Here is a 16685-nt window from a genome sequence, read left to right on the forward strand (position 1 = left end):
CATGTGCTCAGTGGTGAACCTGCTTTCATCTGTTGTCTTGCATTAGAAGGGGTCTGAGCACAGGGCGCTAGTGGCGAATTTGCCAATCTTGGTGTTCTCTGGCAAATGTCAAACGTCCTGCACGGTGTTGGGCTGTAAGCACAACCCCCACCTGTGGACGTCGGGCCCTCATACCACCCTCATAGAGTCTGTTTCTGACCGTTTGAGCAGACACATGCACATTTGTGGCCTGCTGGAGGTCCTTTGGCTGCTGGGTTGTTGCCCTCCTACGGCCTCCTCCACGTCTCCTGATGTACTAGCCTGTCTCCTGGTAGCGCCTCCATGCTCTGGACACTACGCTGACAGACACAGCAAACCTTCTTGCCACATCTCGCATTGATGTGCCATCCTGGATGAGCTGCACTACCTGAGCCAGTTGTGTGGGTTGTAGACTCAGTCTCATGCTACCACTAGAGTGAAAGCACCGCCAGCATTCAAAAGTGACCAAAACATCAGCCAGGAAGCATAGGAACTGAGAAGTGGTCTGTGGTCCCACCTGCAGAACCACTCCTTTATTGGGGGTGTCTTGCTAAATGCCGATAATTTCCACCTGTTGTCTATTCCATTTGCACAACAGCATGTGAAATTTCTTGTGAATCAGTGTTGCTTCCTAAGTGGACAGTTTGATTTCACAGAAGTGTGATTGACTTGGAGTTACATTGTGTATAAGTGATCCCTTTATTTTTTTGAGCAGGTTAGCATTCAGACAGGCAGGTTAGCATTCAGACAGGCAGGTTAGCATTCAGACAGGCAGGTTAGCATTCAGACAGGCAGGTTAGCATTCAGACAGGCAGGTTAGCAATTCAGACAGGCAGGTTTGAGAGAGTTTTGAAATAGGGCAAGAGTATTTCCATATTGTACATTAACACCCAATCAAACACACACACATGAAAAACAGGTTAATGAGACTTTTTTCCCCCAGTAGGTTGATTGGTTGCTTATTTCAACTGGTATAGCCTAAGCCCATGGCAGCATGTGCCAAGCATAGCAAAACACGCCTCGCCAAAATTACAATGCAGAATGTTGCTTACTGACATCAGACATCATAATGTGGGTATTTGCATTAGCTTTGTTAAGGCCTTTATAGAGTCATGACTGAGTCACATTATAGAGCCGACCTGAACTGGCCTGGATATTTTCTCTTTACATTGTTCTGTTCCTTCCAAGAAGGTTGCAGAAACGCTGGTCCTCTGTAGTTGGTAGAGCATGGTGCTTGCAACGCCAGGATAGTGAGTTTGATTCCCGGGACCAACCGTACGTAACATGTAGGCATCCATGACTAAGTTGCTTTGGATAAAAAGAGTCTAATAAATGGCATATATTATTTGCTATTTTAAACGATGGCGGATGCAAAACCAGGCCATCCCAGTACAGCTGGTTCAGCTTGGTTTGGCTCAGCAGTGTGATACCGTCAGGAACCCAGGAAACGTTGCAGCGGGCGGCCATCTTACCTTGGCGATCTTGGCCTGGTCCTGCTTCTTGCCCTTCTGTAGGGAGCCAAAGTGATGCCTCGCACTGTCGTAGTCGGTCATCTTCCTGTCCCGCTTAGCGATGCGTGCCTGGTCAGAGACACCAGACAAACATACCCACAGAGTCACTGATAGATAGAAGGCTGCAGCTTCTTGAGAACCAATCAATCAATCAAATGTATGTATTGATGTATCCCCTAACTGGTCTGGGAGCTGAGCTGTTTCAGGGCTCCATTTAAAACCAGGATCGCTGAAACGTTAAAGATGCGCACCAGGAATGTAAAGGTGATTTCCTATTAAGCAGACATATGCAGTGTTTACGGTGAATGCAGAGTCTCCACAAACAGAGGAACATTACCATTACATTTTAATCACGCTGTAACTCTCAACTTCCACCATATGGATTGTATAGAGCCCTCGGTACCAGTATGCGTAGTCTGTTCTGTTAGAGCCCTCGGTACCAATATGCGTAGTCTGTTCTGTTAGAGCCCTCGGTACCAATATGCGTAGTCTGTTCTGTTAGAGCCCTCTGTACCAATATGCGTAGTCTGTTCTGTTAGAGCCCTCGGTACCAATATGCGTAGTCTGTTCTGTTAGAGCCCTCGGTACCAATATGCGTAGTCTGTTCTGTTAGAGCCCTCGGTACCAATATGCGTAGTCTGTTCTGTTAGAGCCCTCGGTACCAATATGCGTAGTCTGTTCTGTTAGAGCCCTCGGTACCAATATGCGTAGTCTGTTCTGTTAGAGCCCTCGGTACCAATATGCGTAGTCTGTTCTGTTAGAGCCCTCGGTACCAATATGCGTAGTCTGTTCTATTAGAGCCCTCGGTACCAGTATGTGTAGTCTGTTCTGTTAGAGCCCTCGGTACCAGTATGTGTAGTCTGTTCTGGTAGAGCCCTCGGTACCAGTATGTGTAATATGTTATGTTAGGGCCCTCAGAACAGAGTACACATACTGGTACCATTTGTTAATGTTGTGAAAAATATATCAAAATGTTATAAAAACGTTTATATTTATTTATTATGGAGTTTCATTTTTCACAAAATGTCCAAACACACACCCTCACACCTGACTGCAGTGACACACACCTTAATGTCAGGGAACTGGGCCAGATAGGTATCCATGGCGATCATGGAATTGTCCACAAGCTTGTCATGGTAATCTGACCACAGGATGTCTGTCTCCTACAATACACACAGCAGAGTCAAACAACACACTCACAAATGCAAACACTCACGCATACACCCACCCCCACCCCAATAACAGCTCCACTAACAGTGCAGTTCAGAGCTAGTCTGAAACTAGTGCCATGTCTTCTAGCTATAGATCTAGTGTAGGCCACAGCTATTCCCACTAGTCCTCATTCATCACCAGTCTACACAGTCATGAATGAGCTACTGAGCTCGCTGTCCTTTACCTCCATGCAATAGTCCATCTCCTTCTCTATCATCTCCTACAGATGGAAGGATGGAGAGATGGAGGGAAAGAGACATGCAGTGAGAGAGAGAGGAGTATGTGTTGCATTGAGAAGAAGTGAATGTGACAGTGATGAAATGGAGGGAGGAAACTAGACACTGGTTCCCTTTTCTATTCTATTTTTACTCAAACAACCAATATAATTGATCTGAAGTTCTCATGTTCATTTCTTCATTTTCAATTATACATTTAATTCAACCTCTGAAGTTTTGTACACCTCTTTCACAGAGGAACAGGTAGTCTTTCATCCTGAATTCCCATAGATCACACACACCAACTGTGCTAGTCTCTCTCACCTCTGCGATGGTATCCACCTCCTCCTTGCCAAACCACTCTGGCTCGTACATATCCGCCAGACAGTCCTGCAGACGCTTGGACGCATCATGCATGGCTGAGGATCACAGAGACAGAGACAGACAGACAGACAGACAGGCCAAAAACTGAAATGAAACTGGGCCCATGACAGGAAGAGGTCTGAATGTATTAATGTGTGTGAACACTACAACTGTGTCACTCCAAAATAGACAAGATAGAAACTGACAGATATTACTGTAAAACCTAATAATAAGTTACAGGATACTTGCACACACACGTGTAGTGTACAAACACACACGTGTAGTGTACAAACACACTCACAGACACGTGTAGTGTACAAACACACTCACAGACACGTGTAGTGTACAAACACACTCAGACAGACATGCTTCTTACTTTTAACTGCTGCCAGGTAGGCCCTCAAGTCTTTCTGCAGTTTGGTGCCCTCGGCCTGGAAAATACAACAATGGGTTGGACTGGGATTGTGAGCATGATGCCATTTTCACATCACTGAACCAAACTGAGCCAAGCTGTACTGTGCTGCCCTGGTTACACAAACAACATAGATGCTGGAACCATACTGGAAAGGATATTGTGAAAAGACTATCTTAACCAGCCCAGTACGGTTCAGGACAGTTATGGATCCGTTTGTGTGTGTGTGTGTAGGCTGGGAGGGGAGGGAACATTGGGCCACAACAGTGGGTTCACCATCTCAATGAGAGAGGGAGGAGAAAGAGTTGGAAGAGTCGGGACTCTCACCATCTGCTTGTTGAAGTTAGCCACACCCTCCTCGAACGCTGTGTCCCTGGTCTCATCAGCTTTACCCAGCTTCTGAAGGACCTGACAGAAAGACAAACAACCCTGGGTGAATACATGAGCACTACAGGGCTACTGCAGGACCTGACAGAAAGACAAAACCCTGGGTGAATACATGAGCACTACAGGGCTTCTGAAGGACCTGACAGAAAGACAAACAACCCTGGGTGAATACATGAGCACTACAGGGCTTCTGAAGGACCTGACAGAAAGACAAACAACCCTGGGTGAATACATGAGCACTACAGGGCTTCTGCAGGACCTGACAGAAAGACAAACAACCCTGGGTGGTGAATACATGAGCACTACAGGGCTTCTGAAGGACCTGACAAAGACACAACCCTGGGTGGTGAATACATGAGCACTACAGGGCTTCTGAAGGACCTGACAGAAAGACAAACAACCCTGGGTGAATACATGAGCACTACAGGGCTTCTGAAGGACCTGACAGAAAGACAAACAACCCTGGGTGAATACATGAGCACTACAGGGCTACTGCAGGACCTGGGAGAGCACAGTCAAAAATCACACACAGTAATACTTTACTTAAAGAGACCCTAGTCTTAATGGCAAAGCCCTGTTTAAATAAAGGTAAAACTATATAATCTACCGACCTACAAAAATGAATGATATCTTTCCAATTGATTTGGAGGAACGATATATAACTGGTAATACACTTGTCTATTTTTAGGCAGGCTGTCAAAGCCATGTGTCTCCTCAGTCTCTGGCAGAGACCAGCTGACAAGCACACGAAAGGCTCTGCGTGTCCATCTCCTAGTTCAACATGGAGAACTTTGAAGCGTTAAGCTGTTCAACTCTGACTCTCTGGTGGAATTTTCTAAACGACACTAAATATTGTATACTACCCTGATAAAGCACATTTCAGTTTCAAAACAGGGCTTGTGCAATGTCATTTGTCATCTCACAGGAAAATAATTCATTTGTGGAGGGGGATAGTGTAGCCTTGTTCACATTGGCAGGTTGAAGTTACTCAAATCCATTTTTTTTGCATTTCAGATTTGAATCTGTTATTTTTCCTCCAGTCTGAACAGCCAAAAGCCACATGGAATCTGAAACGTCAAGCCACCTTCGTAGGCCATAAGACTTTTCTTGAACGGTCAAATCAGATTTATTTTCCCTCACAGATTTATTTGGCATTTCTTGTTGCTTACTAGCTACTCTGTTGACAGTTTGACAAGAACATGACATGGTAGCGAACTAGCTTGTTAACGGTTTACAAACAAATTAATGTGCGAGAAAGATAAACAGCTACCTACCTAGCTGGCTGCCTGCTGTGGCTAGCTGGCTGCCTGCTGTGGCTAGCTGGCTGACTGCTGTGGCTAGCTAGCTGACTGCTGTGGCTAGCTAAAAAGCACTTGTTTTGAAAGTTTGACCATCTTATCCTTTGAGGTTCTAAAAGTGTTCTTCCTCTATGAATTTGAACATTCACAGCAACTGGGAAACGTCTATGGCAGCCATTGTTGTCACCTTCGCTTGTTACATAACTTCTGAGTGATAGGAAGCACGAGCATCACCACCAATCAGCCGACACCACTGTTCACACACCCATCGTTACTATGACAACTAGCATAGCCATGTCAACAAATGACTGCTGTCTGAACACACACACATTTGATTTGGTCACTTGCTGTTTGGACAGTCAATATTCCAAAACAGATTTGAAAAACAAAACCGATTTCAGCATTAAGGCCTGCAGTGTGTCTTCTGTTCAGGTTCAGTTTCCCAAACCCAGACTGAGCACAGACCTTCACTAAAAAGCATTCAAGGGAAAATTTCCATTGAATGTCCAGGATTCTGAGAAACTGAAACCTTAAAGTTTCACTTCTGTATTCTTTAATATTATAACCTCTGACTCATTCAAACAATAGAAAACAAAAACAGCAGACGTCAGCTTTTAGAAGATCTTTCATCATTAAAAGGAAGAGGGGAAAGAGGAGAAGAATAGAAAAGTAAGCATTACATTGAAGTGAAAAGAAGGGAGCTAAGGGCAATGAAGAGCTGATGACTTAGGGAGATGACTAGGGGAGCGATAGTGCAATGAAGAGCTGATGACTAGGGGAGCGATAGTGCAATGAAGAGCTGATGACTTGGGGAGATGACTAGGGGAGATGACTAGGGGAGCGATAGTGCAATGAAGAGCTGATGACTAGGGGAGCGATAGTGCAATGAAGAGCTGATGACTAGGGGAGATGACTAGGGGAGCGATAGTGCAATGAAGAGCTGATGACTTGGGGAGATGACTAGGGGAGCGATAGTGCAATGAAGAGCTGATGACTAGGGGAGCGATAGTGCAATGAAGAGCTGATGACTAGGGGAGATGACTGCGGCGCAGGTCCTAATCCAGGCACTTGTCATCTCCCGTCTGGATTACTGCAACTCGCTGTTGGCTGGGCTCCCTGCCTGTGCCATTAAACCCCTACAACTCATCCAGAACGCCGCAGCCCGTCTGGTGTTCAACCTTCCCAAGTTCTCTCACGTCACCCCGCTCCTCCGCTCCCTCCACTGGCTTCCAGTTGAAGCTCGCATCCGCTACAAGACCATGGTGCTTGCCTACGGAGCTGTGAGGGGAACGGCACCTCAGTACCTCCAGGCTCTGATCAGGCCCTACACCCAAACAAGGGCACTGCGTTCATCCACCTCTGGCCTGCTCGCCTCCCTACCACTGAGGAAGTACAGTTCCCGCTCAGCCCAGTCAAAACTGTTCGCTGCTCTGGCCCCCCAATGGTGGAACAAACTCCCTCACGACGCCAGGACAGCGGAGTCAATCACCACCTTCCGGAGACACCTGAAACCCCACCTCTTTAAGGAATACCTAGGATAGGATAAAGTAATCCCTCTCACCCCCTCCCCTGAAAAGATTTAGATGCACTACTGTTCCACTGGAGGTCATAAGGTGAATGCACCAATTTGTAAGTCGCTCTGGATAAGAGCGTCTGCTAAATGACTTAAATGTAAATGTAAATGACTAGGGGAGCGATAGTGCAATGAAGAGCTGATGACTAGGGGAGATGACTAGGGGAGCGATAGTGCAATGAAGAGCTGATGACTTGGGGAGATGACTAGGGGAGCGATAGTGCAATGAAGAGCTGATGACTTGGGGAGATGACTAGGGGAGCGATAGTGCAATGAAGACCTGATGACTTGGGGAGATGACTAGGGGAGATGACTAGGGGAGCGATAGTGCAATGAAGAGCTGATGACTAGGGGAGCGATAGTGCAATGAAGAGCTGATGACTTGGGGAGATGACTAGGGGAGCGATAGTGCAATGAAGAGCTGATGACTTGGGGAGATGGATGTACAAATGTAGAGGTTAGAGGGCAGTGAAAGGAAAGAGGATAATATGCAAGGTAAAGGAAGAGAGAAAAAGTCCCCTCATCCAGCTGATCCTGGGGCTGAGTTCACTAACACACTGAGTGAAGTCTCAGGACCAGAACAACAAAATCAATCAGAATGAACCAAATTACATTACCTATTGGGAAACACAAGTAGAAAGCAAAATGCAGTGTTATATGGCCCTAAAATCGACAGCACACCACGGCTAACTATTTCACCATGGTTACCGATGGAACATTTTGAAAAACACAACAATAAAGCCTTGTGTCCTATTGTTTGTATTTGCTTCGTGCTGTTAATGGTAGTTGCACTTGATTCAGCAGCCGTAGCACCGGGAAGGCAGTGTTCCCATTTTGAAACATTTCATGTCTGAAGGTAGAATTCTGCCTAGCAGGCAGGACCAAAGAGTAAATCAAGTGCATCTACAGGTCTACCACTGGCCAATCAGAGAGCTCAGATCACCGTATCTGCAGTTTCCTTGCGCCTCGACTGTAAAACGAGGCCTCAAACGCACATGAAAGTTGATCATCTGAGATTTTAAACTTGTAAAATCATGACTAGCGAGAGACTCAACAAAAACAGCAAAGAGCTGCAGTTTTAATGAGTAAGTTCTTGTTTAAGTTGTTATTCAGCACTGTCAACACTTTGTTCAACAGGTTTAGAGGAATATTTCACTTTCTCTGGTCATAGGAGTAACAGGACTTGGTGCATGAGGCAGAAGTAATGTACCGTTTCCACTACTTCCGCCCCATTCATTTTCAATGGGAGCACGCTGAGCAATGCACAGGGGATTGTGGGAAGGTCAGCGGCGCGAACCCTGCTAGCAGAGCGATAGATAAAGTTCAGCTCTACTTTATGCTTATTACTCGTGGCCTCCGCTGTCGTTGAAAAGTCAGGTGAGGAGCAGATGTTTGCTTGAAAGTCTTCCCATCATTAAACATAGTTCCGCCTGTCATTATTTCCAGGCAAACCAACAAAAAGATGGAAAGACAGATCGTTGCGGTGTCTGGATTTCCAATTCTATAGGATTTCCTAGAATACAGAGACAAAATCATAAGGTATGAAGGACAACTGCATAGATTCTTGGTGTTGATGGTGGGTGAAGAGAGATTTGCACAACAATGTTTGTGCTGCCTGTTAGCTATGAACCTCAAGCAACCTATATCTCAAAACTGTGATCGAAGCCACCATTTGTGAAAGTGTTGAGTCAATTCAATTGTGAAATTTGCCTACCAAAGGATAGAAATCACCAGTAACACGCATTAGAAATGATAAACTAAGAGCCAATTTATGCTTGAGCCATAAATGTGGTGCGGAGGCGCCGTACAGATGGTGTGACACCTCTGGAGGCACACAGTGGTCAAATCCGCCTCTCAAATTTTGTAACAATACGGATGCCTCTGGAGAGCTCCGCATTGACATGATTGGTTGACGGTAGGTGGGGGCAGGAGGTCCTGTATAAACACAAACTGACTGACTTGTTCCTTGACAATTTCTTTCACAACAGCTCTGTACTGCTCTGCGAAGCGCAAGAAGTATAAATGCCCTTACTTCTGCAGAGGCCCTATCGCCATAAATGGTGCACAGCCAATGCAGACGTCAGAATGACCATGCAGCACATTTACGCATTCATTTCCTTTGTAATATGCTACCAATTGGATTATGGTTATGGCTCTTTCATTCTACTTGTGTCATGGCATTGATGATTATAACTCACGTCCTGTAAAATGCATTGGCCTACATGGACATGAATGGGTACTTTGGGTAAAGGACATTGTGGCTTTGACTTGCAAACATTGTTGTGCAAATCTATCTCACTATCAACATCTCTACAATCCTCCTCCATGCCATTGACCTTCTGATTTGGTCTCAGTTGTCTAAAATCATTCTCAGAAAATAAACAAGGTAGAATTACAACGCACAACACATCATTTTCCTTTGCCATTGTTAATTCCCCCTCAAATTGCCAGCTCCTTATTTCCATGGACAGTACTGTACCTAGAATCCAAGGGTTGGATTTGCACCAAACCATTTCATGTCAGAAACATCATGTAGAACATCTTATGGTTAGCCTCATATACATGACCTAGTGCATCAATTTAAACTGAGAACATATATAGCTAGTTCATCAATATGCAAATGATGTGAGTTTAGCTATTCTCTGCTTCAGATGTATGATGACAAGGGGCACATTGATTACACATGTCCATTAGGTCAGTAATGACATCATACTGTAGACATATGGCTGCATTGGTGACGCATGTCATTATGATACGCAGCCTCCTCTGAACAGTTGATGTTGAGATGTGTCTAACTTGAAATCTGTGAAGCATTTATTTGGGCTGAAATTTCTGAGGCTGGTAACTCTAATGAACTCATCCTCTGCAGCAGAGGTAACTCTAATGAACTCATCCTCTGCAGCAGAGGTAACTGTAATGAACTCATCCTCTGCAGCAGAGGTAACTGTAATGAACTCATCCTCTGCAGCAGAGGTAACTCTAATGAACTCATCCTCTGCAGCAGAGGTAACTCTAATGAACTCATCCTCTGCAGCAGAGGTAACTCTAATGAACTCATCCTCTGCAGCAGAGGTAACTCTAATGAACTTATCCTCTGCAGCAGAGGTAACTCTAATGAACTCATCCTCTGCAGCAGAGGTAACACTAATGAACTCATCCTCTGCAGCAGAGGTAACTCTAATGAACTCATCCTCTGCAGCAGAGGTAACTCTAATGAACTTATCCTCTGCAGCAGAGGTAACTCTGGGTCTTCCATTCCTGTGGTGGTCCTCATGACAGACAGTTTCATGTTTTATCATAGAGCTGGATGGTTTTTTGCAACTGCACTTGAATAAACTTTTCAAAATAATTAAGGAGGAAAGAAATTACACAAATTATCTTAACAAGGCACACCTATTAACTGAAAAGCATTCCATCCTCATGAAGCTGGTTGAGAGAATGCCAAGAGTGTGTAAAGCTGTCATCAAGGCAAAGGGTGGCTACTTTGAAGAATCTCAAATAGGAAATAGATTTTGATTTGTTTAACACTTTTTTGGTTACTACATTATTTGATAGTTTGTCTTCACTATCTTAAATGTAGAAAATAGTACAATCTGACTGGTACTGTACATTATGTCATGCCAATAAAGCCATTTTAATGAATTTTGAAAGAGCTGATAATATAACACTTAATCTCTTTTTTTAAACCTTTGAGTTCAATATCTACTTTTCAATTCTAATAGTTTGTTGATGTTTTGCGTCTTCTCACTTTTGTTTACTTCACTTGCTTTGGCAATGTAAACATGTTTCCCATGGCAATAAAGCCCCTTTGCATTTGAAAGAGAGAGCGAGAGGAGTGAAATTGTTGTGGACCTGAGAGAGCGTCAGAGCGAGCTCTTTGGCTCGTCATTGTGTCAGAGGATGTTGCCAAGGTCACCAGCTAATCTGGTCAGTTGACTCCTCCCACCACACGGCTATAACTAACCCCGGCCACCTGGCTGCCTAATCCTGGCCCACACGGGACCAGGGGATTTCCCTTCACTTACACCACAGGGATGATCACCACTTCCTGGACATCACAGTTATGGACCAGGTTCCATTTCACTCCCTAGCCTCTTGCCATAGAGCTTGGTTGTGTCCAGTAGGCACAAAACAGGAAAAATATAACAACTTTTGAAACATCAAGGTACTATCTGAACTTGTCCAATAGGAAACACTTGTTGCATGTTTTGCTATGGTGTGCCCTATTGAACACTACCCCTGTCCTGACACTTTGGCTTTATCACTGAAGAAGACCGGAACAGTATTGACAGATCTGAAAAGACTGGGTAGGTATAATCAATCACTGTGTCAATGCCGTTGCCTGGTTCTCCCAAAGGCTGTTGTAGCCTCCGCCATTTTGATTTAGCCTGTCCAATCTGAAAAACCAGAAGAGCAGGGGCAACACCATAGGTGTCAAAAAATGAAAAGGACCCAGGCCAGAGACAGTGGCACTTCCTGATGGCACAGGGCTTTCCTCTAGTCTAGGACACAGTGGCACTTCCTGCACCACAGAAACAGTGGCAACAGTGGCACTTCCTGCACCACAGAAACAGTGGCAACAGTGGCACTTCCTGCACCACAGAATGAATGACAGCAGTGCTTCTTACAGTGAGCAACAGCCTTGTGGGCTGGTTTACTGTAGTGGTACAGCAGCCTTGTGGGCTGGTTTACTGTAGTGGTACAGCAGCCTTGTGGGCTGTTTTACTGTAGTGGAACAGCAGCCTTGGGGCCTGGTTTACTGTAGTGGTACAGCAGCCTTGTGGGCTGGTTTACTGTAGTGGAACAGCAGCCTTGGGGCCTGGTTTACTGTAGTGGAACAGCAGCCTTGGGGCCTGGTTTACTGTAGTGGTACAGCAGCCTTGTGGGCTGGTTTACTGTAGTGGTACAGCAGCCTTGGGGCCTGGTTTACTGTAGTGTCTACTGTAGTGGAACAGCAGCCTTGGGACCTGGTTTACTGTAGTGTCTACTGTAGTGGAACAGCAGCATTGGGGCCTGGTTTACTGTAGTGTCTACTGTCGTGAAACAGCAGCCTTGGGGCCTGGTTTACTGTAGTGTCTACTGTAGTGGTACAGCAGCCTTGGGGCCTGGTTTACTGTAGTGTCTACTGTAGTGGAACAGCAGCCTTGGGACCTGGTTTACTGTAGTGTCTACTGTAGTGGAACAGCAGCCTTGGGGCCTGGTTTACTGTAGTGTCTACTGTAGTGGAACAGCAGCCTTGGGGCCTGGTTTACTGTAGTGTCTACTGTAGTGGAACAGCAGCCTTGGGGCCTGGTTTACTGTAGTGAAACAGCAGCCTTGGGGCCTGGTTTACTGTAGTGTCTACTGTAGTGGTAGAACAGCCTTGGGGCCTGGTTTACTGTAGTGTCTACTGTAGTGGAACAGCAGCCTTGGGGCCTGGTTTTACTGTAGTGTCTACTGTAGTGGAACAGCAGCCTTGGGGCCTGGTTTTACTGTAGTGTCTACTGTAGTGGTACAGCAGCCTTGGGGCCTGGTTTACTGTAGCGTCTACTGTAGTGGAACAGCAGCATTGGGGCCTGGTTTACTGTAGTGGTGCAGACAGACGTCTTATCTTCTGTGACTGAGGTTAGCCTGACCCAATGCCATCAACACAACCAGATAACTACCAGATGGTTTGTTTGACCTCAGGGATGCTGTGATACCTTGATACAGCGTCATCATCCCCCATATTTAGCCCATGAAAACTACTGTAAAGTTGCCCCCTTGGCCAACTGCCATGCTGTCTAACACCATGCCTCAGATCAGAAGTTACAACCTTCTGGTGGAATGTCTAATGGGGGGGTGCAGCAGGAAGAAACTCTATCCATGACCCCCACCATAAGGAGTACTTGAGTCTTAAAGGGATAGTTTACTTTTTGACCTGAACCGCTAACTGATAAACAATTTCCACTAGAATTTCTGCATTCTCCAAATGCTAAAAACATACTAAAAAACCTACAAATAGTTAGGGTGTCTAGGTATGTTGAAAATAATGTACTCTTTAAAAAAAAAGTTTTAACAAAAAGTGAACAATATGAGCAGCAGTCTGTCAGGGGGAGTGCAGCGAGGAAGAGGAAATAGCAGGAAGGGGAGGGGCTGTACAGTAGAAGACTGCCAAGGACTTCAAAGAACTCTGGCAGTGATTAAACAACAGGCATGGGGCCTTACTGTAAGCTGTACAGATCATGAGTCCCGGGAGTACATTTCAGGAGTACATTTCGTCACAGACTCTTAGCTCGTAGTTGTCGTGAGTTCAGGGTCTCATTCAACACGGTGAGCGAGTCACTACTTCTGTGGTCAGAAGCTCCATACGTTATGAGGACGGGGAAGTCCCGAGTTCTATTCTTATGCCTTCTAGACTGTCTGCAGCACCTGCTGTGGCAAGGTGGAAACTAAAAGGTCCTAAAGAAATGGTGTCACTATTTCCAGTGATATTCTCCCTCCCGACAACACCTCAAGTACTGACCAGCACATTCTACTCTCCACGTGTCAACCAAGCCCCCCTGAGGTGATGTTCTGACTAACAGAACATCAAAAAGAAAGTTACACACTCATTTCTCCTTGCTGTGGACTGATTCAACCAAGCACCAACCAAGCACCAACCAAGCATTGCAAGACTCATCCAGAGTCTGGATGCCGTTCCATATTCCGTAGGGTTGAACTCTATAGCCTCTAGATCTGTCAGTGTGGTATTCACCACAGGAGTTGTTGACAGGCCAAACTGGATAGAATGTTTTACTGTAGCTGCCCTGAAATCAACCAGTTGACTTCACTGACCGAAGGTTGACATTTTAGTCCCCAGGTCAGAGTGTAACAGCCCGACCCCACGTGACGTGCAGAGAGGACGTCATGCTACTGTCCACCACCAACTACCAGAAGTAACAGAACACACAGAAAAATACACAGTCTCTCTCTCTCTCCCCCTCACACACCCCATTAGGCCTCTCTGGGTCTTAATGAGATTTACCAGGAGCCAAATGGGTTTACTGTATGTGTGAGAGAGAGTGACTGTATGGGACTGTGTGTGATGTATTTTTCTGGGTACAGTCACTTATCCACCCCCTCTCTCCCCTTCCCCATCTCTCACACCTCTCCTTCCCCAACTCTCTGTTTCTCCCCCCCCCCTCTATGACAGCTCTCCTTACCCAGTAGAGAGGAATCCATGGAGAAGGAATCTCCGCTCCAGTGCTAGACACACACAGACACACTCCATTAGGCCTCTCTGGGTCTTAAGTGAGATTTACCAGGAGCCAAACAGGTTTACTGTGTGTGTGTGCCGCAGAAGTGTATCTTGTGTGTGTGTGTGTGTGTAAAGGTGTGTTCCTCTCTGTCTGCTCTACTAGGCGTTGACAGAGGCCTGAGACATGCCTGCTGCTGCTGACCAGTGTTCAATTTCAGCACCCCAAAATACCCCCTCAGGCCTGACTGGGATGCCAGTGCCAACCACCACACACACACACACACACACACAAAATGGAGGCCTTGTGAGCTATTGCTATTCATAGATAACCTCTCTGCTGGACTGGGGGGTTTCAGGGCATGGACAGGTGTGCAGGCAGAACTGTGGTGGAGGGAGGGGGACAAGCTGAGCCTCAGGGACATGAGGGTGGGGTCTGGGATCTGGGAGGTTTTATCACTATGTGAGTAGCATAGGGTCATAACTGGGGTGGCAGAGGTGCAGAGGTCAGTGTATTCAAAGTGCAGGGGGTGTCGGACTTCTGAATGAGACAGGGGTGGCTGTCAGGTTTCAAAAGGGCACCACCACCACCCCATGACCATTCAGACACATCTGGATTCCCCAGGAGGAATTCTCCTATCATGCTTTACTGCATGGGTCATTATTGGGCTGCTCATTGTGTCTCCCCTCAGAGGGCGCAGGCTGGCATGAAATCACTATGACAACTAAGATGGGCACCCAGTGACAGCGTCCTCTAGATTCCTCCGCTCCGTCCACTGGTGAAACTTTAGGTCAGTCACTAGGGAGGGTTTAGCCAATAGCTAGCCAGAAACTACAAAGTGGAATCTAAATGTGACCACCAGCCATACAGACAGAGTTACTGGTCAGAGAAGACAGCTGGTGGCAGGGTGAAGAGGTGGGACAGAGTTACTGGTCAGAGAAGACAGCTGGTGGCAGGGTGAAGGGGTGGGACAAGGGTCAGAGAAGACAGCTGGGACAGAGTTCAGAGAAGACTGGTGGAAGACAGCTGGTCAGGACAGGGTGAAGGGGTGGGACAGAGTTACTGGTCAGAGAAGACAGCTGGTGGCAGGGTGAAGGGGTGGGACAGAGTTACTGGTCAGAGAAGACAGCTGGTGGCAGGGTGAAGGGGTGGGACAGAGTTACTGGTCAGACAGCTGGTGGCAGGGTGAAGACAGAGTTACTGGTCAGCTGGTGGCAGGGTGAAGGGGTGGGACAGAGTTACTGGTCAGGGTGGCAGGGTGAAGGGGTGGGACAGAGTTACTGGTCAGAGAAGACAGCTGGTGGCAGGGTGAAGGGGTGGGACAGAGTTACTGGTCAGAGAAGACAGCTGGTGGCAGGGTGAAGGGGTGGGACAGAGTTACTGGTCAGAGAAGACAGCTGGTGGCAGGGTGAAGGGGTGGGACAGAGTTACTGGTCAGAGAAGACAGCTGGTGGCAGGGTGAAGGGGTGGGACAGAGTTACTGGTCAGAGAAGACAGCTGGTGGCAGGGTGAAGAGGTGGGACAGAGTTACTGGTCAGAGAAGACAGCTGGTGGCAGGGTGACAGGGGTGGGACAGAGGGGTGGGACAGAGTTACTGGTCAGAGAAGACAGCTGGTGGCAGGGTGAAGGGGTGGGACAGAGTTACTGGTCAGAGAAGACAGCTGGTGGCAGGGTGAAGAGGTGGGACAGAGTTACTGGTCAGAGAAGACAGCTGGTGGCAGGGTGAAGGGGTGGGACAGAGTTACTGGTCAGAGAAGACAGCTGGTGGCAGGGTGAAGGGGTGGGACAGAGTTACTGGTCAGAGAAGACAGCTGGTGGCAGGGGTGAAGGGGCTGGTGGCAGGGTGAAGGGGACAGAGTTACTGGTCAGAGAAGACAGCTGGTGGCAGGGTGAAGGGGTGGGACAGAGTTACTGGTCAGAGAAGACAGCTGGTGGCAGGGTGAAGAAGGGTGGGACAGAGTTACTGGTCAGAGAAGACTGGTCAGGGTGAAGGGGTGGGAAGACAGGTCAGAGAAGACAGCTGGTGGCAGGGTGAAGGGGTGGGACAGAGTTACTGGTCAGAGAAGACAGCTGGTGGCAGGGTGAAGGGGTGGGACAGAGTTACTGGTCAGAGAAGACAGCTGGTGGCAGGGTGAAGGGGTGGGACAGTTACTGGTCAGAGAAGACAGCTGGTGGCAGGGTGAAGGGGTGGGACAGAGTTACTGGTCAGAGAAGACAGCTGGTCAGAGTTACTGGTCAGAGGCAGGGTGAAGGGGTGGGACAGCTGGTCAGGACAGGGTGAAGGGGGGTGGGGGACAGAGTTACTGGTCAGAGATGACAGCTGGTGGCAGGGTGAAGGGGTGGGACAGAGGGGGAAAATACATTTCTGGCTTTCTCACTCTAATAGCCGAGCGATGGATGAGACTTGGAAGTATGGTAACACAAGAATAGTGGCTATGATGTTGAGGAATGAGATGGTTAATGAGGGTGGGGACAGAAACATTCAAGTTTTTCAGGTGAG

The 16685-nt window shown here is 47.0% G+C and overlaps 1 protein-coding gene across 8 annotated transcripts in view; it reads right to left on the minus strand.

Annotated features, from left to right (window-relative positions):
* Window positions 1–16685, minus strand: part of bin1b (bridging integrator 1b) — a 41843-nt gene that overhangs the window by 23366 nt on the left and 1792 nt on the right. For 6 of the 8 annotated variants that reach the window (XM_065023018.1, XM_065023001.1, XM_065023022.1 and 3 more), the window contains exons 2-7: window positions 4059–4139; window positions 3696–3750; window positions 3281–3375; window positions 2926–2961; window positions 2597–2692; window positions 1491–1598 (exon numbers count right to left, since the gene is read on the minus strand). In XM_065023018.1, coding sequence (XP_064879090.1) covers window positions 1491–1598; window positions 2597–2692; window positions 2926–2961; window positions 3281–3375; window positions 3696–3750; window positions 4059–4139 — 471 coding nt within the window. The remainder of the gene's footprint in view (window positions 1–1490; window positions 1599–2596; window positions 2693–2925; window positions 2962–3280; window positions 3376–3695; window positions 3751–4058; window positions 4140–16685) is intronic. The other 2 variants (XM_065023010.1, XM_065023031.1) reach the window with 1 other exon arrangement.

This window comes from Oncorhynchus nerka, linkage group LG2 (genome assembly GCF_034236695.1).
Source record: "Oncorhynchus nerka isolate Pitt River linkage group LG2, Oner_Uvic_2.0, whole genome shotgun sequence".
In the NCBI taxonomy this organism is placed as follows: domain Eukaryota; kingdom Metazoa; phylum Chordata; class Actinopteri; order Salmoniformes; family Salmonidae; genus Oncorhynchus; species Oncorhynchus nerka.